This window comes from Leuresthes tenuis, unplaced genomic scaffold (assembly GCF_036924035.1).
Source record: "Leuresthes tenuis unplaced genomic scaffold, fLeuTen1.0.hap1 SCAF_3, whole genome shotgun sequence".
Classification (NCBI taxonomy): domain Eukaryota; kingdom Metazoa; phylum Chordata; class Actinopteri; order Atheriniformes; family Atherinopsidae; genus Leuresthes; species Leuresthes tenuis.
Window position 1 is genome coordinate 19,190,082 of NW_027325357.1, and position 27,948 is coordinate 19,218,029.

Below are 27,948 nucleotides of genomic sequence, written 5' to 3' on the forward strand. Positions count from 1 at the left end.
ATTTTGTTGTTTTTTCATACTATTTATTAGATGCGTCTTTTAATGAGTTGTATTCAGCTGATGCTACCTGCTGACCGCAGCCTGAAGAAAGTCAGCGTATCGAATTCTTTGTGTCATGTGTGAAAATAGTATTTTACATTATTGCTGTCTTTGATCATTGTTTGCAATACACGTGTCAAGAGAAAAAAATAGCAGATTGGAAAAAAGAATGATCATTCTTCCCTTTATCATAGCACCTATGAGGCTACCGAGCACAATACATACATGTCGAAAGCAGAGATCTGTAACACAGCATGTGATGCAACGTTTATATTCATTTGCAGGAGGGACCGACTTGTATGAACTGACTGAACTTTGATGTGTAAGGTTATGGGAACATAAAAAGGAGCCAGAAGCCCTCGCTAGAATCTTACATAACTTTAGATGGACTGAAATGTTTTTGGTGGCAATTTATTTGACAAAGATCAGCATTGAATGAGAATGCTTTACACCCAATACAAACACAGACGGTTGTACAAGGAAAAAACAAAAAGGACAGTCCCCAAAACAAAAAGAAAACACACACTCCAGATGGGTTTAAAAGGTGGGGGAGTTCTAAAACTCTTAAAATATGCTGGCCTATTGAACAAAGGATACATCAATGCTGTCTTCAGCTTGCCCTGCTCTTTACTGATGCAGGAGACTTCATGCACTGATTAAGTTTATAGACGTTTGGCATTTCTTTACAAAGTTCCAAGAATCTGTCTCTCAGTAACAAATTCACATGGCTGTCATGATATTAATTCAGTGAGGATCTAAGAGTGTATTTCAACTGACGCCTCTGAGGTGACAGTATTGCAAATGTTTTCACAACAAAATTAAGCTTTTTTTTTTTTTCCGCCTTATGTCTTGAACCTCTAAAGTTAGGGACATTTTTATTTTTATTTATGCACTTGGCTGACATTTGGCAGATATTTTATAGTTCCGACTGTCAAAATAGTTTTAGCACAAGTGCAGTACAATTCAAGTCAGCACAAACATAATGAAAATCGTTAAGTCACAAGTTCAGAGGACATCTGAACAAGATTTTGGCACAACTGGAACTCCATATTGGATTCCCAGCCATTCATTTACTAAACATGCTTCATCCCATTCAGGGGTGGCAGAGGGCTGCAGGGTTTGAACCAGGAACCTTTCTGCTGTAGGTAAAAGTGCTAACCACCCCACCACTAAGCAACCACATGTAGGTATATATTTACTGCATTAATCTACGTTTAATTTCTCCACCTCTGCTTTTATGTAAATAGTATAAAAACATCTATTCAAAATTCTGAATCACATATCCCAACAAAGTCTCATTGTGGGTCAAGTAATATGTTCGATATGGTTATAGTTACATTTTGTGGCTTCTGTCATGTGCTTGTCATGGCTGTTGGGTTTTCAAACGTGACTGAAACCCAATAGGATTTTTGAGGGTGTCTCCAATAATGTAAACACAATGATGGATGGGTCATTCAAAAAAGCAAAAAAAAAATATATATTGATTTTCCAGCAACAACAAAACCAATTTTAGTCTTGTTATTTCTACTATAAATCCCCTGGTGAGTGAACTAACACTGGGCCGTGAATGGATCACAACTAATCCCCTCTTCTCTCTGGACCCCCCGGAGTAGTGTGCGGGACCCCTGCAGGAGACTCAGGGCCAGCAGCGGGGGCCCCTGTCCTGCAGCGGCGGCAGCAGCAGCAGCAGCAGCAGCAGCAGCAGCAGCAGCACCACTCTCAGTCAAGCAGCGGGACTCCAGGCTCTCACTTCCCCAGCTGCTGACGTCAGCTGGCAGCCTGGGCTGTGCTCGCCGCTCCGGACATAGCGCCGAGAAAAATGCTGCTCTCCGTACCGCCAAGGGCAGGAATCAACCCATACAACGGCTATAACAGCAGAAACAGCAAAAAGGTAAAGGCTTTCGGGATTTTCCCACATTTTTCGCCTCGTTCGCCCTGCAGGGCAACGAGCCCGCGTCTGTCGCGACAAAAAAAAAAAAAAAAAAAAAGAAGAAAAAAAAAGGGGGGCTTGTGACAGTGAGCTGCAGTGTCCTTGAAAAGCTAAATGGACTGAATTTAACTTGAGACTTCGTGGGGGGAAATATCCAGCTCAAAGAACAGCCCCACTCCGTGTTATGTCAAGGTGGGAGATTTTTCTGCCGCTCGGTCCTGTCACGCTGGGCGCCTGGTGTTTTATGTAGTAGTATTTATATGTGTGGGTCCGACAGGGGGGATGTCGATATGGCTTTGCTCACTCATTTGAAAAAGTCAATGGTGGAGAGCAACTTTTATGGGTAACTGTACCGTGCTGGGATAGCGCGTCCGAGCCTGGATGTGTTTGTGGAAGTGGGGGTAGGGAGACAGGCAGGCTGGAGGAACATGTTACAAAATAATGTCTGCCTCTTCCTCCCTCGGCTTCGGACAGACACTCGTATCTCCCGTTAAATCTACTCTTTATTGTCTTCGCTGCCGCGTAAGTTCGCAAAGTTTTTTTTTTTTTCTTTTTTCTCTTTTTTTTTCTTTTTTTTTTTTCTTTCCTCCTCGTTTCCCATCTGAAAGCGGAATATATGCCCCACCCCTTGAAAATCCCACCAGACCATGATGACTACATTCCCAGAATTATGAATCGCGCTTTTCGCGGTTACGTTGACTGTTGACAGAGTCCCCTTTTCTCCACATTAAGTCTGAGGGGAACGTCCTTTAGATGCACAGGTCACCGCCTTTTTATGACGTGTGTCTAAAGCGAATTAATAACTTCAGGACAAAGTGTCTCGCTAATATTCGATCTACTGATGGTGTGTGTGTGTGTGGGTTTTTTTTTTTTTTTCAAAGAAAACATTTGCGTCCTAAATTCAGTTTTTCTGAGTCGTGTGTTCCTGTTTGGTCATGCATACAAAGTGCGTCCTCTCTGTGGACCATAATTAAATCACACAAGGCATGTAGTGATTTTTACATCCATTGGATCTGCTCGGGCTTCTTCTGCCCCTTCTGCTTTTTTTAATTTCTAATTATTTTTTTTTTTTTACCGGCTCTGTTCCTGCACTGTGAAAGGCACTTTGAAAATGTATATTGCACATATTGTCTTTCTGTGATCCGGGCACCGCCTGCCTGCTCATCCTCACAGATCTGATGTCAACACCCGTGCTCCTCTGGAGTAAACAGCATTATCTCCGATTTGTTTGTTTTCAACACACATCATTTCCAATTCATTTGACTGAGCTCATGTTGGATTTGAAATTATTGTGCGTTTTGATGCAATTCTTCACTCGAGCTCCTCCTCAGTTGGGCTGTTCTTGGTCGCTGGGAGAAGGTTCTCCCTAAACTCTCAAAACACGCCATTTTTAGATGACAAGTGGTCTAATAAAAATGCTAAATGATACGGTTTAAGAGAGGAGAACAATATGTGTGAATAATTAAGGGTGTGGTTGTGAGCGCTGGCAATTTCTTAGTTTTGGGTCAGTAATATGTGCATAATACAATGGATTCGTAAAGTATAAAGCAGCAGTTCTTAACTAAACTTGATAGAACAGTCAAACCGTTCACTGTTGTCACATTTTTCTCACTTTGGCTTTTTTCGCTGATGCACAGCTGGGTGTAAAGACTAAATTAATGCGGTCAGGTTTAGGCAACAAACACATTCGGTTAGGGTTAGGAAAAAATTCCGTTTTTCTGACTTGTTGTCCGCTGACTTTTCATTATCAGTGTACATGTGCTTAATACCTCTTTCTGTGGATACCAGTGTACTGAAAATGGTCCTGCAAGTAAAAAAATGTGATGGGAACAAGTGCTGCTCGCGGAGCCTGCAGTTGTCCATATCTGTGCCCGCATACAAAAAACCTATTTACAATGTTTATTCCATATTTGAGTGATTCATTTTCCAGGTTTTGTGACACACTTTTTCACACAGCTGTCAATAACTTTCGCTGCGTTTATGTCTCATCCAAAAAATCTTTTTGCCCGGCAAAATGAAATGTGAAATGTGTCAGTTTACATGATCCTGTTTAGAGAAGGGATGATTACAGTTAACGAGCCAATACCGATGTTTGGCCGATGTGTTTTCCAAGTTATTACGTATGCCTCGGTTATAAATGCCTGATGTGGACAGGTAGTCATTGTCCACTGGGCTAATGACATTTTACGGGCAATTCGGATTGTGTTTAGTCTGTCCTCAAAGGAATAATTTGATTAGAAAAGTATGGAATTACTAATGTAAAAGGAGGTTATGGTGTAGGAAAAGGTTTTACCCCTCAGTACCTTTCGGGGTCCTCAATTCTGCGAAGCTCTAGTTCACAGAGAGGTCAAGTTCAACATTTTATCCTCCCACTTCTGCTTCCCACTTATTCTTTCTGCCCCATTCATTCCATACCTGAGCTACACAAGCACACAAAGTCCAAGTCTGAATGCAAAGTAAACCCTGTCGAGGAGCGAGAAAAGCGTTCTTTGTGTGAGCGAGGTGATTACCATGACTGAGAAGGCGTTAAGTTTCTGTTGTGCTTAAAGCCGGCCGCTCCTCCCCTGACTCAGCACCTCATTTCCTCCCTCAAATAAAGAGAATTAATGTTCTCAAATCAAATTTGGATGGTTTCCATGTAAAAGCCTGAAAAATAACAGGAGGCGCTTCTTAAGGTATCATGGGTCTCAGTCAGGGCCTCATTGAGTGGCGTGTTTTTGGTGCTTTTCATTCAAGATTTTTGTTCTCTTCCTGCCAGGAGTCCTTTTCAGCAAATGTCAACTTAGTGCTGTGAGTTAAAGCTCTCGATGCCTCAACATAGATTCTACTGAGCCAAAGAGCAACTATAGATGAAAGTGAATGTAAGAAACACACTGAGTGGAGCATTAAAGTATGGCACGACTGTAAGGTTGGCAGTTAAAGGGCCATTCATGTGACATCTCCAATGACTTTCAAATAAATGGGTTAGACCTTTTAACTTTTAACTCGACACGCTTTCAGAGGTAGCCGTGTCTGTATTCTTGTCTTAAGTCCTCTAATTCATTGTTTTTATGTCATAAACTTACTTATGCATCCAGGTTTATGAAGTTTGGTAAAATACGTTTTTGCTTATTACCAAGAATGAATTCAAATTCATTCTTATGTGCCTTTTAAATGTGACTGTGGGGGCGCCATGTGGCTTGGCTGGTCTGGCGGGCACCATGTGTGCGGAGGCTGCAGTACTTCAACGAAGCCGCCCCGGGTTTAGGTCTTGGCCTGGGGCTCTTTGCTGCATGACCTCCCCCTCTCTCTCTGCCCCCTTTTTGTGTCTACCTGTCGTTAGTTGAAGGCTGCTTGCACCCAGAAACCCTTAAAAGCCCTCAGTGAAACATCAACGGGTTCAACATTGAACATTTGTGTTTCGCTCGATGAGTCAAAAACTCATCAACTCACTTGCACTTATTAATAGGCCCCTCGTTATTTGAATTTTCCGACAAATTCAAGCAATTGAAACAGGTTAATCTTGGAATAAGGTTAAAATGATTAGTCATTTGGATGGATTACTTGAAATCATTGTGAATACTTGGGATGTAGAGCTGAGTTTATGTGAAAATCTGGGTGCAAAACAAAGTGCTTCGGCCTGTGGCAGCAGCCATGTCGCTCTGATATAAAAACAGGGTCAACTAAGTGTTCACTGTCATTGATTACATCACTACCTACAGTATGTCATGTACATTTTCTTAATACAGTATCAAGAACTGAAACCAGCTGAAGTCTAAGAAGACAAGCAGCTGAAACTAAACCTATATTTGCTGTGTAAAATCACCAGCAGCAATGTGAATTGTGTATGGTGGTGAACACACGAAACATTGGGATTGTTTGGATCTTATTGTACATTAGACTGTAGGGGCGCCAGCTCATTTATTACACCTCTTTAGAATTATATACAGACATGGCCATGACACCGATTGAGAGTGCCAGAGTACGCATGCAGGAGACACGAAGCCAAGTCACTTAGTTGGTGTCAGGCTAATGAAAGTTTGTGTATGTTTGGGCGGGTCTTAAAAGCTGAGACGTCCCTGTCACGAACAGTGCAAGCACTCTGAAAGTTATGGAGCTTTTAAACTTGCATGAATCCATGTTTTTATTTTAAAAAAAAGAAAAGAAAAAAAGACTGGTATCAAGACTGAATCAGTTGATTCTGTTACGTGTCAAGAAAATTTGGGCGGGGGGGAATGGGGTTAGAGTTACAGTCTATGCATTTATCTAATGGTTGAATCTCCCAGCTCCTACTAATCCCATTTCCAGAAGCATCCGCCTTCAACAAACAAACCCTGACAAACCCACTGTAGAATGCAGCAAACTTGCCAAATCCCTAAAGACAGAGAAATATGAGCATAAACAGTGGTTGGGATTAAGAATGTTATATGACCAGAAATGTGGAAGGTTTTACAAATCCTATAGAAATTCCACTAATCTACGTATCAAATTGAATAGTAATTGCGCAGCACACTTAACGCGCTAACACAGACAAACCCAGACAGAGCTCCTTTTAGTCTTTATGAACCTTGTTTCTAGAGCATTGATTCAAAAGATGCTGCTGCTCCAGTTCGGGAACAATAACAGTAACATTTTGGCTCATATTGACAGTATAAAGTTACCAACCTAAACTCTCTCACCTTGCATTTTACCTGCTTTGTGCACCCCTTTTCCCATACTGGTGTTTATCAAAAGCAGCCTCTGCCTAACCTCATCCTCCCTTTCACACTTTCCATTTGGAGAGATGTATATATCAAACGTTTCAGTTGTAATTTCTCCGAAGTCTCCTACAAAGAGAGGGATAATGCCAGTGTAAACCTTGCTCTGGTTGTCACGCGACACAGAGATCTACCGGCTGCTCTAAGGGTTCGAAGTTAGGTTTTGCTTTGGGCTCTTGCTTTTTCTCTTTGGGCTGAGATTCTGTTGTTCTGTCCCACATATCGTCTTTGCGTTCGAAGCAGTGCACAGTATCACAGGCATTAGTAATACGAAGGATCTGCGATCCTACATTTAACATTTCACTGGCTAACGGGACGTTTATATTGTTAAAGTTTAAAGTCCAGTTGCTTTTTAAAAGCGATGGACACATTCTAAAAGTGTGTTCGCTGGTCCTGTACTTTTGAGGATGAATTATTGGCCATATTTTATTATGTTAAAGATGATATTTGTTTATGTAAGACACTTAACTCATATGCTCAAACGAATTAACAACTAACAACTAGGTTGGGAATACATAACATACACATGTTGGCTGGGCTGCTTTTGAACTGTATAAAACCAGCTGTTCTGCTGCAGTGACTCTATCCTCGCTGAACTCTGCTGTTCAGCCACCTTTGTCCCACTGGCCCTCTGCCAGGTATATGTTTATCTGTCTCTTTGTGTACTGTGTCAGATGTTTTGGACTTGGATTGCATTTGAGTGCCAATTGCATCAAACAGCCAAGGTGAACAGGTAGAACGGGAGACGGAGTCCTTGGAGAAAGCACAACTGTTAGAAATCGGTTGCCAAATACTGCAGTGGATGCCAGGCACTCGGTGTGTCTCACATTTGTTGAGATCTCTTGCTGAGCTGTGGGCCAGTGTTTTCAAATATCTGATTCCAAGCTCTCCCTCCCTTGCCACCTGACCCAGCTTGAAAGGCTCGCATGCGTGTGCATTAGCACTGTGCACGTGTGTCAAGGTGTGACTAACATCAAAGCCCCCTTCAGTAAAGCACTGCTTTCCATTAATTAGACTGCGACTGAACGTGTCGCCGTCATGTTTGAATGAGCCACCGGGTTCTTTTCTGTAACATTTTGTTTATACAATACAATGTTCGCGTGTACGCTGCATTGTAGATGTTACTTGAACTAACCTGTATTACTTCTGGGCGCGCCTAACACAGTCTGTATTACTACATGGTGCTGCAACCTGGATTGTGCTGGAGCGCACCGACAAACAGTGTTGCTACACAAACGATCTATGCAGAACTGACCTTCCTGTTATATTAAACCACTTTAACATAATTTAGGTTTGAGTTGGTTTAGATGGTGAAAAATCGTCTCCTTTAATTTGTTTGAAGCTTTTAGCTTTAGCTCTAGCGCTCTGACTGCTGTCTACTCCTGGTAAGACACCTACTACTCGTAAGTTCTTAACGCAGCCCAACTTCAAAAACAAAATATCCCTTTTGATGAATCATTAAGAGGGCTGTTCAAACTTTCTGTCTCTTTGGTTTTGCCTATGATAACTGTCTGCTGTTTGTTTGTTCTTCTCAGTGCTTGAACCGAAGGAATGAGAGAAAACTCTTATAGGCGTTTGAGCTAAACTTGAAGCTTTTGCTGTTGATCGGACCGTATGGATGTTTTCAGCTATCCCATCCAATGCTGTTTTGTTTAACAAAGTGCAGCTTCCGACTTACTTTGGTCTCAAAACATGTTTTAAGAAAACTAAAAAGAGACACCAACTGCAATAGTGCAGGTTTAGTGTAACACAGACTGTTCAGTGAGCTAAAACATGCAGAAAAGGGATGTTTTCAGCTTCTTAAATCCACTACCACTATGTTTCATGCAACCACAGTGTGCTTGGCACATTTCTGTGAATCCTTACAGAAATGTGACATGTTATTAAAAACTACTTTGACTCTACGAGGACTTGAACGATTGGCCTCGCTGGATGTGCTGTTCAGTGTCATGTGAAGGAGATGGCACGGACGACATGGAGCGATCTCATGACTGAATGCCATTGCTTTCAGAGATTGATAAAGCCATTAATCTAATATCTCTCATGTCTGAAAAGGGCTTAGGGAACAGACAATTTCAGAGTAAATCTGCGCCAATAAAGACACAAAAGGAAGGGGAGGGCTGCAGACAGAAAGGAAGGAGGATTGAAGAACGAGTTGGGACGTGAGTTTGGTGTCACTGTCACCTGGTTGGAATGTAGAGCTTCTCATACAAATGGGTGCGTGATAAGATCAGGAACAGACAGAGGATTTCCTGCTCGTTGCCTGCAGTGCAGCTCACCTCTTTACTAGACAGACAGTCTTGACCCAGCCCTAAGCTAACATCATATACTGTCTCAAAGTTTTATGGATAATTGGCAGGTAGCTTTAAAGTTTTAATAGTGTCTATGATAGTTTCTGTTGGGCGTGAGACAGAGAATTTGGTTAGGAGTAGCACAGCATGATTAATAGGTAATAAAAATATAGATAAATAAAAAGTTTAAGAAACTAACTTAAGAAACTTAATATCTAAAGTAAAGGATTCCCATAGCTGATGTTCTGTTGGGCCTAAAGAAAAGTAGAAAGAAAAGCAGCGGCCCAGTGGTGTAACTAGTAACACGTCGTAAATCTGCACTTAAACATGCGCTGTAAGTTGATCAGCTGGTCAGACAGTTATGACTCTTTCCTGCCTGATGAAAGGACAGGGGCTTCGGTCGAGAGCATGGCAGCGGAGGCAGGCAGACCTCCCAACAGCCAGGAAATCCATGGAATCCCATGGGTCAAATTAGGGTCAGCTGGAGAAGTCCTACAGGCAGAGAAACAGGTGGAGAGACACTTGATGGAGGTTCCAAGGCGATTCACTCACGAGTGATACCCCGTGACACTATCCAGTCACCAAACATGCAGTTTAGCTCTCGCTTCCCCTCTGAAAGTCTATCAACATGCATAAAAAAATAGCCGTTGATTTATTTATTTATTTTTTGACACATACACTTGTTGATGGAAGTCCATGTAGACTCCAGAATGACTGAACTAGATCAGACGACCAACAAGCGCATGCAGCAAATACGCTGCTTTGACTTGATGATTACAATTTGTCATCTTGTCAGTTTTGAGAATATCTGACAAACTGATCTTAGTAGCACTGTTAAGTGCAACTTAAGCCTGCGAATGAGCCTCATGAAGAGCCACTGGAGCCATCCACCTTCTGTAATCTGTCAGTGATATTTTACATGTTTTTAAGCCTAGATTACTTACTGCCTAGTTTTGCTCTTCAGTTTCCTACAAGAGGAGATTCTAAGTCCTTTTTCATTTTAAACTGAATACATTTCTAGATGTTGTTTCAGATTTGTAGAAGCAGTCGACATGCATGTGTGTGGCAGCAGACTGGTGATTTAAGGGGTATTGTTGCAATGATATGCACCCGGTTGTGTCTGGAGGATGACTGGGGCTTGGCACTCTGGTGAAGAGTGTATAAATGAGATTATAGGTCTCTGCTTTCCTGTTCTTTCATTCACAAATTAGCCTCCTCCAAAACTAAGTCATCACGAATTAAACTGTGACGAGATCGAGAAGAATCCAGCCGACAGACTCGTGCTGTATTGGCCCAGGAGAACAAAATATTTTAAAAAATCTGTATCTTTTTTAGAATAAGTGATCAGTGCTTTATGTAATCAGGAGTAGGGATGTGTCGCCTTTTAATTTCGACTGCAGTTTTATTCTGTTGTCAGATGCTGAAATAAATAAAGCGACTCGAGTTACTTTAATTTCTCCGTGAGCATGACTGCAGCAGATTAAAATCTCAAATCTAACATTACAAGGAAGGAACACACTCTGCTCTCTTTCCTTTGACGCTGAGATACTCACGCTTCCCTCGAACCATTCTGTCATGAAAAAAAATCCGAGTCGGGGTCAAAGGTCAGAGGAACGAGTTGGTTTTTGCCAAAGTTGCCGCCACGCTGCTGACAAAGTAGAGGTCAGAGGGGCTGTCTTAGTGGGGCTCCGTGCCTTATGAATGGTGGCTAATTAGCGGAATGGATTGATGTTGTAGGTGGTCCTGCTTTGACCGTGTCTTCCTGCTGGGCTTTTCCTAAACACCACCATGATCGGTGACCCTCTCCTCCCTCATTAAATTAACCCATTGTCCCCCTGCCAACTCTGTCCAGTCAGTTTTTGATATGACCCTCCAGCCCCACAGCTGTGCTCTGTTCAGCTTAGCCACAGAGTATGCTTGTTCAGATCTCATAGCGTGCAACGTTAGATTTGAGAAATCTAAATTAACACGATTAAAGTGATTTTTCTCACGGCGAACCGACACAACATGGGCCAGCTCTGGTGAGCGCGGTCATCTCTGAAGTCTCGCTTTGTTTATTGCGTCAGTCTTCTTTGGAAAACAGCCACTAGATCTATTCCTGGAAAGAGAGAGATCGTTTTTTTTTGTTTGTTTTTTTTGTTTTTTATGTTTTGACAGGCAAAGTGATAATGAAACCACATTAATTTATTTAAAAAAAAAAAGAAAAGAAATGCGTAGTTACGCAATCTTTTGTTTGACATATCCCAGGACAGACACGGTTCCATAGAGAGATGAGATTAGGTGATGCACGGGTTGTTGTGCAACATTCCCCGATCTTCATAGTGGTGAGTCACTGACTAGTTGACGGCTGCAGTGTACAACTAGCTTTTACTGGCACAGATGAGGCGGAGGTCAGTGCAGATAGTTGCAACATGAGAATGTCGGCGTTGTCCTATAGTAAAAGCTCTTGGTGGTGTTGTTTTTCATCCCTTTAAATATGACCTCTCTTGACTGTATATGTTGTGAATTGAGCTTAACCCTGCTTGTGCATCTCTCCATTCAGGATCTTGGTAACTGTCACCCTTAAACGCTATTTTCAGACTGAAATGGGGAAATGTGTGTATTGAGTTTGAGGCTTTAGAAAGTTTAGGACAGAGAGAAACGCACGTTTGAGCAGATGTTAATGATTTTGATTTGAAAGATCTGATTTTTAGCAAGATAATTAAATAAAGCAGTTGGCCTACAGAGAATAGCCAACTTTCTTTCTTAGCATCTAGTCTATCATTTGATTCTACATAATGAAACTAGATAAGTGTCGGTCTGAGATCTTTAAAATCAAAAGTTTTGGATCTATTTTGTGGTTCCAAAAGTAAAACTGAAGTTTCTCAACACTGAGAGAGCACAAGAGGCCCCTTTTCCTTATGTGGAGTAGTCAGCCAAGAGGCCCCACATTCCCTTCAGAAAGCAGTATTACTGAGTGTTGACATGAGGGCTGTATGATATCAATTTTCACGGCTTCCACATAATCAGCTGTTTGATGCAGGATTACTTTCTATCTCTCCACATTTCCAAACACTCCTTTGAGTTCTTCACACTTTGAACAAAAACATCAATGTCCAGTGAAATTCACGTATATTGACAGTTATTTCTGTTTTTTTTTTTGTTTTCTGTTGACGCTCAATAAAGCTATTTGAACTGTCTGTTGTTGTTTCTTTTTCCCTTTTCTCTCCGACTTCAGCAGGCCTATGTGTCCTCCGGCCATCAGATGGCGCCCCCCAGTCCCAACACCAACAGCAGCAGCAATAGCAGTGGCGGAGGAGGGGAACAGCTGAGCAAAACGAACTTGTACATCCGCGGCCTCCATCCAGGGACCACGGATCAAGACCTGGTCAAACTCTGTCAACCGTGAGTTGTCTTAAAACAAAGTTTTTCTGTAGGAATTTGATGAAAGCGACCATAGGCTGTATTCAAAAGATGGACGCTGCCAAAGTTCAAAGCTACCTTGGCTTTTTCAGCCATTTTTATTGTATTTCTACCCATACTTGAAAAGACGGTGGAGCTTGACAGAAGGTAACCTCGTCCTTAAGCATGTGCTGCTTTCTTGCTTATTTGACGCCAAATGGGACGGTAGTTTACAAAATTAACTTTGTCTTGTAATGGAGAACACTTGAAACTAGTGACCCCAACTATAAACTGATTTCTGAGGTTATAAATCGAATGAGAAGTAGGCCCCGTCACTACTAATTGTGAGTCATCAGGCACTGTGGGGTAACATAGATCTGTATAACTTAGATACTAGTGACATATTGGGATTATATTTGGTTACTATTTGCCATAGTCAAGCAAACTATTGGAGACAAGGAATGTTTTCTAACAATGTTTGTGTCATGGCATCTGTTTAGCCTGCAAAATTGGGCCAAATATGTGTCACATGGTCACATAGCAGCCGCTTCTGTATCAAAGTTGATTTAACCTATTAATACATTATCAAGCAAAACCTTTCCATTTTTGAAGGTACTCACAGAGATTGAAATAATAAAAGAAATGTTGTAAATAGATCTGGGCTCATACAAAGCTTCGGCACTTATGTATATTAGAGCTGGCCACTATAACTGGACTCAGCTCCAAATAGTCATCGGCTTTATATCCAATTTCTCACGTTTAGTACAAGTAAGCAATGAAAAATGGTTAAGAATGAAGTAAGTTCCAGTTGATTTTGTAAACGCAGATGCATTGTGGCAAAGCACATTGGCAGCCAAAAAAGCATCTAGGTTTTGTTTATCTGTGCTGGGTTAGGAGTAGGTGGAGCTTTGCTTTGCTACGCATTCAAGTCTTGTGTGAGCATTTGGAATTTGAATCATACAACAAGCGACAGATACAATTTCTCAAAGACTTCAATGTAGTCTGACTTCTTTTTGCAACCACAGGAGTCACACTCTACTGGCCACTAGAAAGAACTCAAGTATCTTTATTAGCTACGCTTTTCAGACCCAGACGTTCTACTTACTCTACGATACTTACCATATCTACTGTCAAGATGAGCGATTATAAGTTTGGAAGCACAAATGGACTTTCCAGATCTTGACTTTCATTTTTAAAGAAATTGCTTTACAGGCTGTTCTTTCACCGTCTCGTAGAAGGTTCGATGAGAGGATCAACGCCACTCTCAAATCAGTCAAAGTTGTACAATCCTGAAGCCATAACACGTTAGCTTTGCAACGCCTGATCAGTGGAAGAGGGAAAAATCTGCCCTGATCCCATTTAGACCAAATGCATCCACAAACAACTCTATGCTCAGTTTTCTAAGTTAGACCTCAGCAGATACAGAAACAAAAGTGGAAATGAAGACTCGATGCAACTATTCAGAAAACAACAATTCTGCATCCGAATCAGGCAATAGTGACGCTGCTATTTTTTTAACTGGTACTTTAAATTTTGAGCGCTGCCACACTAGCTACTAAACTGCGTTGCTCTTTATGCTGGTCTAAGTTAGCCTAACTTATGTTAGCCTAACTTATGTTAGCCTAACTTATGTTAACCTAACTTATGTTAACCTAACCTATGTGGCAGTGACAGTATCCATACTTTCCAAAATGTTAAGTAAATGATGGTAAAGACAATGCTTCACGCAGATCTACTGTGCTCTTCTAATAAACACTATCTCAGAAATTAGAACATTTTAATAGAATACTACTTGTACAAGAAAATGACCCAAAGATGGACTGGAGCTTTATTTTTTATTATTTATTTAGCTATTTTCTGAATATTTTTCTGAATGAGAGAAGTGGTTGTATCAGCTTTCTGTTTTTAACTCTCAGTAGTTTCACATTGCAGGTATATGGTGTGCCTAGTGTTGTTCACGTGCTGTTTAAGATGCATAAGATTGTAGTCTGACTGTGGCTGATTGTTCATTGAGGTCCACATTAACTGGAGGAAGTTTTTAACTTTGATGCTAAATGAGTGAAAGAGTCGCACAGAAATGTGTATTGAACGGAAAACATCTGTGCTCTCCAGAGCGATGCTTTTCATGTGTTGGATTGAATTGTTTGAGGCCATTCCCAGTTGCTTTCAAGTTCACTTCCAGTGTTGTTTATCCAGTAGAGGATACAGAAAACAAGGAATCGCCTGCAAAGTGATCGAGACCGAGAGGTACACAGAGGGAGAGCTGGATCATACGCAGAGGCTTGTGATGAAGACTTAAAGATAAAAACGGTTGTGAAAAGACTTGAAAGCAGCCTAACCTGTACGCTTGACCTTACAAGCGCAGACACACATGCAGATAAAGCCAGTTATAAAGCACCCAAACTGGTTTTGTCGGCTGCAGGTCAGGGCTACGCTGTACGTCACAGAGATGATTCATGAACTTTAGTCACGGTTCATTCTCAGCAACAACAAGCCTCTGTGAAGAAGTTAGACCACTTCTAATACACCCTGGCTTGATCGTGCTTCTTACATGGCAGACCCTCCCTCTTTAGTTTCCATGTTTTAGTCTCCACTGTAACCATTCCAGCCATTATTTAGAAGGGTCCTTGTAAATACTGATTGTACCAAGGGAATTTACATGGCTCGTGACCACAAACGCGTATTGTCAAAGCTAAAATCAAGGCTATTCCGCAATCTGTGGTTGGTCTGGGAAACAGGAACTTCAGTGTAAAAGCTGGAGATTTACAGAGAAGTCACTGTGGAATGGTGCTGGAGAGGAGAGAGGACTTCAGCTTTAAAAGGGAGTCGAAGGGGCTACTGTTCAGGTGGAAACTTAAATGATTGGGAGGAAAAAAGTGGCTGCTGGGAAGAATGTCAACTGGCCATATGTGAGTTAGGGGTGTCTTTTCAGTCTTTAGTAGGGTGGTGGACTAGTGCTGTGCTGCAGAGAGAGCACAGGTTCACCCGCTCGCTGCCTGTTGACCTTTAAACCCCATCACTGTCCTTGCTTGGAATACACGTCACTCAGCTTTTTATTTCCATTTCTATGCTTCTGGTAAAAGGAAAACGTAGATCAAATGAACTTAAGTTTTTTTTCAGTCTTAAGGCATCAGCTTGAATGCAGGTAAAGTAGAGGCAAGTATCAGATGTATATGCTGTGCCCCAATAGCTCAAAATATAGGAACTCCAATTTTTTTTCCCAAGCAAATCAGTGACAAAACATTTATAGGACAAATGAGAACAAGGCATCTCGCTCCCTTTACAGGCTTTTAAGACAGAGTTAGAAATCTCGCGTCGTTCATTTCACTCGCATCGAAATTAGATTCCAGCTTTTCAATAATCTGCACATCAAACACTTTTTTTTTACATATATGCCTAAATCATTACGTGCAAGACAAAATAAAACTGGAAACTCCCTTTTTCAGTTATCCTTAGACGGCTTTTCTTCAGTGTGTATTCTAGCAAAAACCCAGCATGAAGTCACTGACTTCAGTGGCTGACTGGGAAATTGTGTCCCATTTGTGCTGAGGGAATATCTGCTAAACTATATGGCGCTTGTGTACACTGTGTATGTTCACGTCTGCTTTGCAGCTGTTGGATGACTGTGAGAAACGATAAACTTAACCAGCGCAGACTATTTAGAAATGCAGTGAGGAAATGAGTATTTGTCTACATGCTGTAAGCTTCTATGCTACATGACTAAAATGAGTCATGTGTAGGGTTGGGGTAGACATAAACATGCAGGGCCGGGATGTGCGATGCAAGTTGTGTACACTCGAGCAAAAGTGTCACAAAAACCCTAACTTTAAAGTCGGGTGTCTTCTGGAACAGGTCTCCGTTGCAGGCGTCTGGTCAGGTCTGAGTCATCCTGTTTAAATGTCCTCTGTCCACTAATGAGGCGGGAGCGTAGGACCCAGCGGTGCGCTGTAATGTGAGGGTGGAAAAACGGAGAGAGGGAGAGGGATGTGGTGGGAAGGAAGGCAAACTGGAGGGGCGAAGCATCAGGTTACAGTGTACATTCCACTTAGACGCCATGTCGACCAAACAGGAACACCAGCCTCCCTCACTGGCTGAATTCACCAGACAAGGGCAGGTCTATTATTCTGTAGAGCTGATGCACCGTCTTATAACACCGCAATTCATCGGTTGACGCATCTTACATAACACCTTTCCTTTACTTCTTTTGAGGTAGTCTTCAAACTCTGAATATGTCTGATATTGTATTAATGCACTTATTGATTCTACTCTTTGACAGATTGCCCTTTGTTTTGTGTTTCTTTTGACAGCCGCAGTCTGAAATGAGCTGCAAACGCAGTAGCTTATGTTTGACACACCGTATGCCGTGTTGTTCTTGTTGGTGGATCAAGCACAGAGTAAGAAAGACGGTGTCTGGATGGGCATCGACATTGTTTAAGCTAAAAATACTAGAGAGCAGAGCTGTATTTTGATGAAGGGTGTAAGTGTGTTTTTCTGGGTGTGTCTGGAAAAGACAGACTGGGAACAAATTGTTTTTGGGCCCTGAGGTGTTGTCTCCTGTCTGTCAATAACAACCTGGTGAAACAGATTTACTGTACGGCCTCCACGGACGGACAAAGACAGACAGGTGGAGGCAGACAAGTTTCTGTAGCACTTTAAATCACATTAAAGAGGCAAAATTGCTTATAGGAAGGAAGTATGGGTTCGTGTTAACACCTGTAGTCAGGCATCCTGAGGAAAGTGGATATGTCAGTATGCATGTGGTCGGAGCAGATTCCTCTCTTTGCCCCACAGTCACCTCTGCTGTAATTGATCCTTTTTTTCCCCTCTGCATTCTTCTGTGTCTCTAAAGGTATGGCAAAATCGTGTCGACCAAGGCCATCCTGGATAAAACCACCAACAAATGTAAAGGTGAATGAAAATGTATTCTTTATTTATTCATTTTTTTTGTTTGTTTGTTTAATTTTTCAAATCGGGGGTTGTCATAGTTGTTCTTCCTTATTGCTTTTACTTCGCAATATTCCATCCATCCCTTTTCTATACCCGCTTGGGGGGGGGTCATTGAGCGAGAGGCGGGGTACATCCTGGACAGGTCGACACTGAAGTTCCACAGAACATGCAGACTCCACACAGAAAGGCCCCAGCCGGGAGTTGATACTTCGCAGTATTGTTTTCTGAATTGTAATATCTTGTTGTTGAACTTCCGCCTGCTTCCAGCTTTTATCCTGACACATGACTTTCAGTTCATTTTAAAAGAACACAGATGGTCGGTGTCCTTATGTAGCTACATCATGACATTTTTAACGCTGATTTCTCTGTTTTGACAGGATATGGCTTTGTGGACTTTGACAGCCCAGCAGCAGCACAGAAAGCTGTTACAGCTCTGAAATCCACCGGGGTCCAGGCTCAGATGGCCAAAGTAAGAATTAACCAGCTCTTTATAGGTTCCATCCAGCTGCAACTCTTCTTACTTCCGAATCTTGAATCACAATTAGTCTTAAATTAGACATTAAGGAGCCCATTTCACCGCGTCATCTGCTCTAGTTTTTCTCTTATTGATCCCAAAAACCTTCTGCACATCTCGGACCTTTCAGACTCACAGTCCCTTTCTAATCACATACACAAGCATCCACTCTGCTATGTCAAAGGTAAACTGCCACCTTGTTGGCAAGCAATGAACTCTTGTTTGCTGGATGAAATTGAAATTTTCTTTTAGAGCACTGTCATAAGCCAGCCTCATACTAGGCTTGCTGTGAGCAGAAGTAGTATTGTTGTTTTTAGCCGTTCATCCGCTCTGTCAGCCCTTTCTGCCAATCCTTCATCCTGATTTTGTGTCCTGCAGCTTCACCGCCCTCCTCGCTGCCTTTTCATTTCTTTCCCTCACATCCTGTGTGTGTTTCTAACCTGCTCCAGTTGTAGCGCTTGTTCTGAGCTCTTTGTCAGAGTGTCTGCAGTCAAAGCAACTCTTGTCGGCCCATTAAGCTGATCCCTCTGGCTCTCAGGCTCCCCTTTGAGGGAACCCAGGGGAGGGTGCCACTACACCCACTGTCAACGCGACATGCACAAAGAAATGGCATTGTCCGTGGTCTGGGCCCAGGCCTGGGACTGACACTACCACTTAATACACCCCGCCAAAGCATCCCTGCCCCCCTCCCCCTGTCCTGCTCCCAAACATACCAGCTGCAATGTAAGATGAGGGTCTCCCTCAGCTCTGCTCTGGAAAACTCTAAAAGATACATGCGGCCAGGTGACCTCAACCAGTCCGGTGCAACTAAACCTAGAGTCTAAGTTCACTGCATCTCCTCTGTGAGAGTGCCACACAATCCTGCGTCTCTCAACACTTGACAAGAGCAACTTGACACCAAAACTTGACTCACCCAGACAGCATGCGCTCAGTCAGAGGTGTTGATAACCACTATATAAACCTAAATATACACAGCTGCTAAGACCCAGTGGGTTACCTCAGGTCAGAAAAAACAAGCAATAATCTAAAGTCAAATTATTATCAATATCAAGAGCGGTTTCACCTGCAGACTGTTGTTCACAAACACATCGCGCCACGCCTTGCACTTGCTGTCCTCAGAGTGCGCTCGGTCCCTGAACGGGCCACCCTGACCCCCAGGCTGCGAGCCCAGAGGAGCTGCGTGCGTAGGAGCAAGAGAACAATGGTAGAGGTAAAAATAGATCCCTTCTTACCTCCCGGCTCAAACTCAGACGTCAGCTCACATGCACAGCTCAACACACAAGCTGGCAAATCTGTCAACACAGAGACACACCTTAACAGACACGGCTCATGTGTCTGTCAGGGCTTGGCACAAAAAAACCAAAAAAAAACAAATGAAAAAATGAAAGCCACACAGATACCTCAGCAAATCCCATTCATGAGCCGAGGCTGGGTACGATATGTTGCTTCTGAATGTGACGCGGATATGACGCGGATGCTGTTTGGACGAGTGGAGAGCAGTGGAGAAAAAAATGTTCCTTTTTTCTCTTTATCGTATCGTTTCATCTGAGCTCTAAACTCCCTCCGTATGCCTCTTTGTTATATAATGGACATGCTACCCATAATGCCTACAATATCAGAAAATAGGTTATCTCCTCTCTAGGTGGCTCATGATTGAGAACATAAGCAATAAATCATCATTTAAGACAGCTCTTGGCACACTTTAACGTCTGGCAGGAATTCTTTATTGTTATTTCAACACCCCTGTCAACTGTGCCCTGCACGGCTGTATGGATGCTGCATGTCCTCTCCTGTTTGTTGCTTGGATCAGTCATGTTGGACTTATAGTAACATATTTCTTTAATATCTGGCCGTTTCTTTACGGCACAGTGAGAAACGCTCTCCAGAAGTAGACACTGGAGAAATGACAGAGTGGTGACTGATTGAAATAGATTATATTTTGATGAAAGGCAGGAGCATATTAAGCAGTAAACACTCATCCGTCTTCCTTTCCTGTTGTGCTCTTGTCTGTCATCCTCCTTTTTAATCAGCCAAATTACTCCTAACATTGGCTACATCCCATCCTGCTCGTTGCCTGCTTCTGCACAAAATATCAGCCTTTTCAAGTTGATCATTTCTCTCACCCTCCCTCTGCTCTATCCTCCTCCTTCATTCACTGTTTTCCCCTCGCTTTGCTCTAGTCCAGCCTCTTTTCTCTTGGTTGCCAGGCTCCTGTTGCTCTGTGAACTCTTAAACTTCATGCCTGGCTTCCTGTGTGCTTCTGCAAAGTCACACTAGGTTTCACTTTCTAGCTATGGCCACAAAATATGCCTCAGAACAATCCCCACTCTTAGTTTACTCGCATCCATCGAGATTTCCTGATTAGACCAAATTGTACGGAGAAGTGGGACTTCTGCATTGCAAACAAAGTAGCATTTGCAACTGATAGGGTGTTTCGTGTGCATGTGGATGAGGCAGTGGATCAAAGTGGGAGATATTGGTGAGAAATGACTCCGGTTTCTAGCTTATTGATCAGATACCAGCTGCATAAAAGTATTTTATCCAAACTGGTTAGAAAATGGTCCCTGACATTGTGAACAGATAAAACATTGGTGCATCAAAAGCAGCAGCAGATGTTGATGGGATGAAGCATCCTCCTGCTGCCTGAACTGATATTTCTACCATCTGGGGAAAAAAATTGAACATAACAAAGATTTCCATTTTGAAAATTCAAATGTGAAAGTGTGAAAATTGTGTGAAATTGATGTTGCATTGAAACTAAAGCACTTTGGGACTGATTAGATATTCTCGTCTGAGACACTGTTAAGCAACATTTACGCTTCTGCACCAAATAAATCTCAGTTGCACATCTCTTATAGACCATAAAAATACCGGCGTCGATTTGCCTCCCTTTCTCTGCACAGCAACAGGAGCAGGACCCCACCAACCTCTACATCTCCAACCTGCCGGTGTCTATGGATGAGCAGGAGCTGGAGAGCATGCTGAAGTCCTTTGGCCAGGTCATTTCTACTCGCATCCTCCGAGATGCCAACGGGACCAGCCGCGGTGTTGGATTTGCCAGGTCAGACGGTGCTCTGTGATGCTTTGAGGATGTTTTCTGCCACGGTTGAAATTGTGTTGTGTCGTTTTGTGGTAATGCATGCAGGACTCCACAAGAGGCATTAGATTAAACTTTGGCTGTATTTCAGAATGGAGTCCACAGAGAAATGCGAGGCCATAATTCAGCATTTCAATGGAAAATTCATCAAGACTCCACCAGGAGTGCCTGGTGCGTGGACTGTTTGTTTTGTGCTATAGAAACCTGACATTGTTGTTGTTTGTGCCAAAGGGGAGGGTATTTGCTCCCTGCTGTGATCAGTGAATTCACTCTCTTGTTTGATCTGTTGCTTTCTCAGCGCCCACAGAGCCCTTATTATGTAAGTTTGCAGACGGGGGTCAGAAGAAGAGGCAGAGTCAGGGGAAGTATCTCCAAAATGGGAGGCCTTGGGCTCGAGATGGAGATACGGTAACATGGCCAGTTTTGACTTATCGATCTTACGGTTCACACAGTTTCCCTCTTTAATAAATCTTGAGAGTAATCAAAGCAAGAACTTGTCCAAAAGTTTAGCTTTTGATCATTCTTACTCTGTTCTATCTGGCTGTTTAAGTACATATTGCACTGCACTAGCGTTTGCATGATCTCACTGGTTCTGAATCCTGTGTATTGTTTTCCCAGGGAGGAATGACGCTTGCATATGACCCCACAGCCTTACAAAATGGGTGAGTGAGTGGTATGCACAGACTGACTGAAAACAGTCCCAGCCCAACAGGAAGATAAACAGAAATCGCAAACTCTGGTGAAAGGTTGCCCTCTGCTGGGCAGCACTGAAATACTACTTATTTAGCTGGTTGTCTTTTTTGATTTCTTCTCACTTTGCTCTCTTTGGCAGCTTCTACCCCTCACCTTACAGTCTCGCTCCAAACAGAATGATTGCTCAGACTTCCCTCTCGCCCTACATGCATTCTCCTGTCTCATCCTACCAGGTGGGATATTTTACATTGTCCAAATTACAATAATTTAATGTTTTTTTTTAAATCTTTACTTATGTGAATACATTTTTTGTTGCTATTCTGTGCTGTTCCCCTCATTATATCTCATTATATAATCTCATTATATCTGACTACAATTAGTCAGTTAACAGATCTGGTTCTGCCTCTTCTTTTTACCTTTCTCTAAGAGGGGAACACGACAGATGAAACGGATTATAAATGTTTTCCTTGGTCCACAGGTACACAGCCCGTCCTGGATGCACCATCAGTCATACCTCATGCAGCCAGCTGTGAGTATCGCCATCTCCTGCCCCCCACATTTAAACCGCTTATATATGAAATCCATTCAACTGCAAAAAAATAGGTTAAAACAGATTGAAAGCCGAGTATCTCTGACATTAGCCCAAGTTGCCTGTGTCCCACCAAAAATGTTAAAGACTGTAACCAAGTTGTTTTTATTTCTTTCTTTTGAAATTTGCTTCGGCATAATCGCTTACAGTGTGTTTGAGACACACTGTGAGTGAAGTATTTAAATATATTGTTTTTATACATAATAATACAATACATTTGCTAACTTAGTGACGCAGTGATTAATAGTCTCTCATACATGTGTGTGTTTCTACAGGGTACAGTTCTTACCCCAACAATGGATCACGCCATGTCCATCCAGCCCACTTCCATGATGGGACCTCTCACGCAGCAATTAAGCCACCTGACCCTGGGCAGCACAGGCACAGTCAGTCCCGCTCACACACACACCTGCAAACATACAACCGCAGTCACACGGTGCATTAGTCAGAAAATGGCCTCGAAATTGTCAGGCTCATGGACGTTTTCCTCTCTGCCTTCTCTGCAGTATATTCCGGCCAACACTACTATGCAGGGGACCTACATCCCCCAGTACACCCCAGTGCCTCCTTCCAGTGTCCCAGTAGAGGTATGAAGCTGCTTGCACGTGTGTGAATCTGTGAAGTAGATGTATCGTTTAAACGCGTATAAGTAATGCAACAAAAACTGTGTCAAGAAGGTGACTGTTAAAGAATCAGCCTGGAGCGAGTCTGGAGTCATTTATTGAATGTTGGAGTTCTGTGATGACAGTTGTAGTCAGTGGGATGAGAAGCACGGTTAGAGAGAAATGGGCAGGGTTATGAACGGGAAGAAACAAAATAATTAAGTAGGTGTTAGAGCTGCCGATTGGATGGATGGGATTGAATCAGAGGTGAGACCGGAGCAGATGAGGATGGATGGTAGATGGTACGTGTAAAGCACGGTCTTTATAAAGACAGGAGTCAGCAGGATCTGTTTTCAAAGGCAGAATTTATTCTTTGTTCCTCCACAAAACAACATGTGATCAGTGGTGAGATCAGCTGGAATACTCTGTCGTTCTCTGTTTGCCTAAAACCAGTTTAGCTGACACACGGCTTATTAAGACCCTTCACGTGCCTTTTTTTTTGTTTTTTTTTTTCTCCTCAGGAGAATGGTGGTCAACAGCAACAGGTCGCCATGGAGACTCCTGCAGAACACACAAACTACTCATACCAACACACCAAGTGAAGCTAAGGTAGGACAGTGAAGTTTTCTCTGCACTGTCCCACACATCACAGTTACAGAGGAAACTTTTTCTAAAGTGTCCGACGGGTGAAATTAGATAACCACGTGAGAAGTGACACAATAATTGATTGACCAAACTAACGCTACTTGTCATGAGGGTGGAGCTATTGCTTTAAAAAAATCTGAAATGAAACCACTTGTTAAAATACATAGAAAAACAGTCTTTTAAACTGGTCAGATCCACTTTGTTTTAAACAACCGCAGCACACTTGTCGGGAGGATGAGATCTGTCATGGAAACGGGACTTTTTAGTAGGAAGAAACCTCCAACAGAACACGTACTGTCCCGTCCACCAGAATGGGGAATATTGTGTATGTGCCTGTGGGTCTTTCTATTGGTGTTGTGGTCTGAATAAATCCAAAAATTAACCTAAATGGGAGCTTTGCGGGACAGGATGTGTGTTTGCAGTAACCATCAGATTGATGAAAGAAATTCATATCTGAAAATAACTACATCATCATTGTTGATGTATGCTTGTGATGGATAAAACACACATGTACTGTTCCACCAGCATTAAAATGTCACCGTGGACACCTGTAAAATACAGAAACCTGTTACTGATAAACCTAAACAGGAGTGTTTGGACTCCTTTGGCAAGTGATTGAATTTTACACTCGATTACAGTTTCTGTGTCCGCTCATGCACGAGACCTGTGCACATCAAGTTATATTTAGGGAAAAAAAAAATTTGACTAAGAAGATAAGAAGCAAAAGAACTTCACGGATGCTTGTTTTTAGGAAAAACTTCATCCAGACTGCGTACCGTAGACCGATTACATGCCCATATGTGGGAGGCTTCGGCGCAGCAAAAGATAATATGAATAGAGCCGCTTGCATGTCTGCAGTCCTGGTGGAACGCAGACTCTGCGGATGTACCCGGCCTTACGTCACATTTATTCATTTAGCAGATGTTTTTAGCCGAAGCGACTTGCAAGTGAGGAAAGATTCAGGGGCGATGTGGAGTTCAGTGTCTCTCCCAAGGACACCAACATGTGCAGTGAGGAAGCGGGGGATCAAACCGTTTGTGAGACGACCACTTTATAGCTGTTTGTCGTGTTTAAACGAGCTAAATAAGCCTGGCTGGGACATTCCAAGTAAAAGGTGCGCGTTTTCTAAATGTGGATTGATTATGAATGTTTTGGCTGGCTTTGGTCAGGGCTTTAGACTCATTTGTAAAAAAGTTCTGGGGCCCAATAATGCGAACTGCTTATCAGTGTTTACATCCTGTGGTTTCATTTCACAAATGTAAATCGGATGGTTTCGTATCGTGGTGCTGAGCCCAACCCCGACAGTCACTTACAACATGCGTTTAAACATACCGGTTCATTACATGTGTATAACTTATGCCTTTACTTGAGTTGCTACACTCTGGCAGGTTGAAAATGCCTCGTGAGACACTGTAAGAACTGAAAGTTCACCTGTTTTAATATAAGTGTAACAGTGGGTCTGTTTCTGCAAGTGTACCAAGTGCTGACTGCGAAACTAACACGGGGGCTGGACTGTGCATTTTGTGTGCACGTAACTAAATGCTGAAGCAATCAAAAGCGCACTCAGTGAAAAAAGTTGATTGGTTGCCTGTGAGGTAGTGACACGATGACGTGGACTGTAAATGGAAACGCCCTGGAAAGATTTACTGCGACGTGTTTACAGAAAAATGTAGGAAAGCGATCAGATTTGTAGTCGTGACTGAATCCACCTTTTATTTTCAGACTGTTTTCTGTGTGTTGAGTGGGTTCAAAGTATCAGCGCTGAGTTCCGTGTTCTTTTCAGCTCCCAGCGTGGTGGGGCCGAGGGCACGAAATGAGTCCAACCAAAAAGGATTCGGCTGGAAGAGATCTGTGCTCCACACCGTCACCAAGCACCCGGACTTGAACATGGATGACAAAAGGAACATTCGTGTGCCTGTGAGTGTGTTTGTTTCTATGTGTGCTTGAGACTGTGTGTGTGTGTGTGTGTGTCTGTTTTCTGTGTTTTTTTTTCTGTCTTTTTTTTTTTAAGAAAAAGGACAACACTTATTGTCATTGGACTCTTCTGTTCACATCCTCAAGAGTTGATCAACCAAAGGTGGGAATCTTCTCCAGAGACGTTTTGATCTATTTTGATAACTGAGAGAGGAACATTAACAAAAGATGTTTAAAAAAAAAAAAAAAAAGATTTACAAACAGGAGGAAAAGACACAGAGCATTATTTTTGTGCATGTGATAAAACAAATTCTTATTTTTAACCAAGCATTCTGGACGTTTCGGAGCGATTCAAGGAAGAGTTGAAACACAACGTGTCTTTTCTTTTTCTTTTTGTAAGATATGCAAACTTTTATTTCCTGATGTCTGTTGTTTGATGCTTTTATGTGCAGCAGCGACAATTTGTACAGATTTCCGAAACCTTACAAATACTTTTGCTGGTCTGCTTGTGTGGAGTCACTCTTCACTGTGGGAGGTAAACCGTTTTAAAGCTACTTCTTCCCCCGAAACTGCTGCCGACATTTCTATTCACGCACAGATGATGGAGAAAAAAACACGTTTCTAGTTTAGGCGAGTTCACTTTTTTTTTTTTTTCTTACCTTAGATCATTCTTTCATGAGAGAAACAAAAGACAATCAATTATTTATATTTATATTTGAATTATAGTTCTATTTTTTCTGGGTTTTTAATCATCGAAGCCTGCATTTATAGAAAAGAAGTTATTTAACGCTGTGGTCTGAAGACGGGCTGAAATGGACTTTACCCCACACAGTAATGAGCTCGTGAAAGTGACTCTTTGGGTTTTTTGGGGGGTTTTTTTGATGGTCAGGTGGCTTTTGGTCTTGTGTTTACCATTTTAGAAAAAAACCCACCGAAATTAGACACGTTCATGCTAAAACTCCCGTTACGTCCCTGTTTAGGAGAAGATGTAACCTCCCGTTACATCCCTGCTTAAGAGAAGCTGTAACCTCACGTTACGTCCCTGTTTAAGAGAAGCTGTAACCTCACGTTACGTCTCTGTTTAAGAGAAGATGTAACCTCACGTTACGTCCCTGTTTAGGAGAAGATGTAACCTCCCGTTACATCCCTGCTTAGGAGAAGATGTAACCTCACGTTACGTCCCTGTTTAGGAGAAGATGTAACCTCCCGTTACATCCCTGCTTAGGAGAAGATGTAACCTCCCGTTACGTCCGTGTTTAGGAGAAGATGTAACCTCACGTTACGTCTCTGTTTAGGAGAAGATGTAACCTCCCGTTACGTCCGTGTTTAGGAGAAGATGTAACCTCACGTTACATCCCTGTTTAAGAGAAGCTGTAACCTCACGTTACGTCCCTGTTTAGGAGAAGATGTAACCTCCCGTTACGTCCCTGTTTAGGAGAAGATGTAACCTCACGTTACGTCCCTGTTTAGGAGAAGATGTAACCTCCCGTTACGTCCGTGTTTAGGAGAAGATGTAACCTCCCGTTACATCCCTGTTTAAGAGAAGCTGTAACCTCACGTTACGTCCCTGTTTAGGAGAAGATGTAACCTCACGTTACGTCCCTGTTTAGGAGAAGATGTAACCTCACGTTACGTCCCTGCTTAGGAGAAGATGTAACCTCACGTTACATCCCTGCTTAGGAGAAGATGTAACCTCACGTTACGTCCCTGTTTAGGAGAAGATGTAACCTCCCGTTATGAGAAGATGTAACCTCCCGTTACATCCCTGCTTAGGAGAAGATGTAACCTCACGTTACGTCCCTGTTTAGGAGAAGATGTAACCTCCCGTTACATCCCTGTTTAGGAGAAGATGTAACCTCCCGTTACGTCCCTGTTTAGGAGAAGATGTAACCTCCCGTTACATCCCTGCTTAGGAGAAGATGTAACCTCCCGTTACATCCCTGCTTAGGAGAAGATGTAACCTCCCGTTACATCCCTGCTTAGGAGAAGATGTAACCTCCCGTTACATCCCTGCTTAGGAGAAGATGTAACCTCCCGTTACATCCCTGCTTAGGAGAAGATGTAACCTCCCGTTACGTCCGTGTTTAGGAGAAGATGTAACCTCCCGTTACATACCTGCTTAGGAGAAGATGTAACCTCCCGTTACGTCCCTGTTTAGGAGAAGATGTAACCTCACGTTACATCCCTGTTTAGGAGAAGATGTAACCTCCCGTTACGTCCCTGTTTAGGAGAAGATGTAACCTCCCGTTACATCCCTGCTTAGGAGAAGATGTAACCTCACGTTACATCCCTGTTTAGGAGAAGATGTAACCTCCCGTTACATACCTGCTTAGGAGAAGATGTAACCTCCCGTTACGTCCCTGCTTAGGAGAAGATGTAACCTCACGTTACATCCCTGTTTAGGAGAAGATGTAACCTCCCGTTACATACCTGCTTAGGAGAAGATGTAACCTCCCGTTACGTCCCTGTTTAGGAGAAGATGTAACCTCCCGTTACGTCCCTGCTTAGGAGAAGATGTAACCTCCCGTTACGTCCCTGCTTAGGAGAAGATGTAACCTCCCGTTACGTCC

General features: G+C 42.6%; 1 protein-coding gene across 2 annotated transcripts; it reads left to right on the forward strand.

Annotated features, from left to right (window-relative positions):
* Positions 1-1,748: 1,748 nt before the first annotated feature.
* LOC140303549 (RNA-binding motif, single-stranded-interacting protein 2-like) lies at positions 1,749-27,093 on the forward strand. Of its 2 annotated transcripts, none has more exons than XM_072382337.1 (14): positions 1,749-1,930; positions 12,217-12,380; positions 17,227-17,285; positions 17,702-17,793; positions 20,742-20,899; positions 21,027-21,106; positions 21,234-21,343; positions 21,554-21,597; positions 21,768-21,861; positions 22,107-22,157; positions 22,493-22,603; positions 22,724-22,804; positions 23,341-23,428; positions 25,248-27,093. In XM_072382337.1, exons 1-13 carry the CDS (start codon positions 1,859-1,861, stop codon positions 23,419-23,421), a joined length of 1,197 nt encoding a protein of 398 aa, XP_072238438.1. In that variant the 5' UTR covers positions 1,749-1,858; the 3' UTR covers positions 23,422-23,428; positions 25,248-27,093. The 2 variants fall into 2 exon arrangements, with proteins under 2 accessions (XP_072238438.1, XP_072238437.1); XM_072382336.1 differs by having other exon boundaries at positions 12,214-12,380; positions 25,248-27,092.
* The last annotated feature ends 855 nt before the right edge of the window (positions 27,094-27,948 follow it).

Excerpts from the sequence above, each read along its gene's own strand:
- LOC140303549 (XM_072382336.1), top strand. The coding sequence starts at position 1,859 with ATGCTGCTCTCCGTACCGCCAAGGGCAGGAATCAACCCATACAACGGC. Across the intron at positions 17,286-17,701 it reads AACCACCAACAAATGTAAAG|GATATGGCTTTGTGGACTTT; the intron begins GTGAATGAAAAT and ends CTGTTTTGACAG. Across the intron at positions 17,794-20,741 it reads TCCAGGCTCAGATGGCCAAA|CAACAGGAGCAGGACCCCAC; the intron begins GTAAGAATTAAC and ends TTCTCTGCACAG.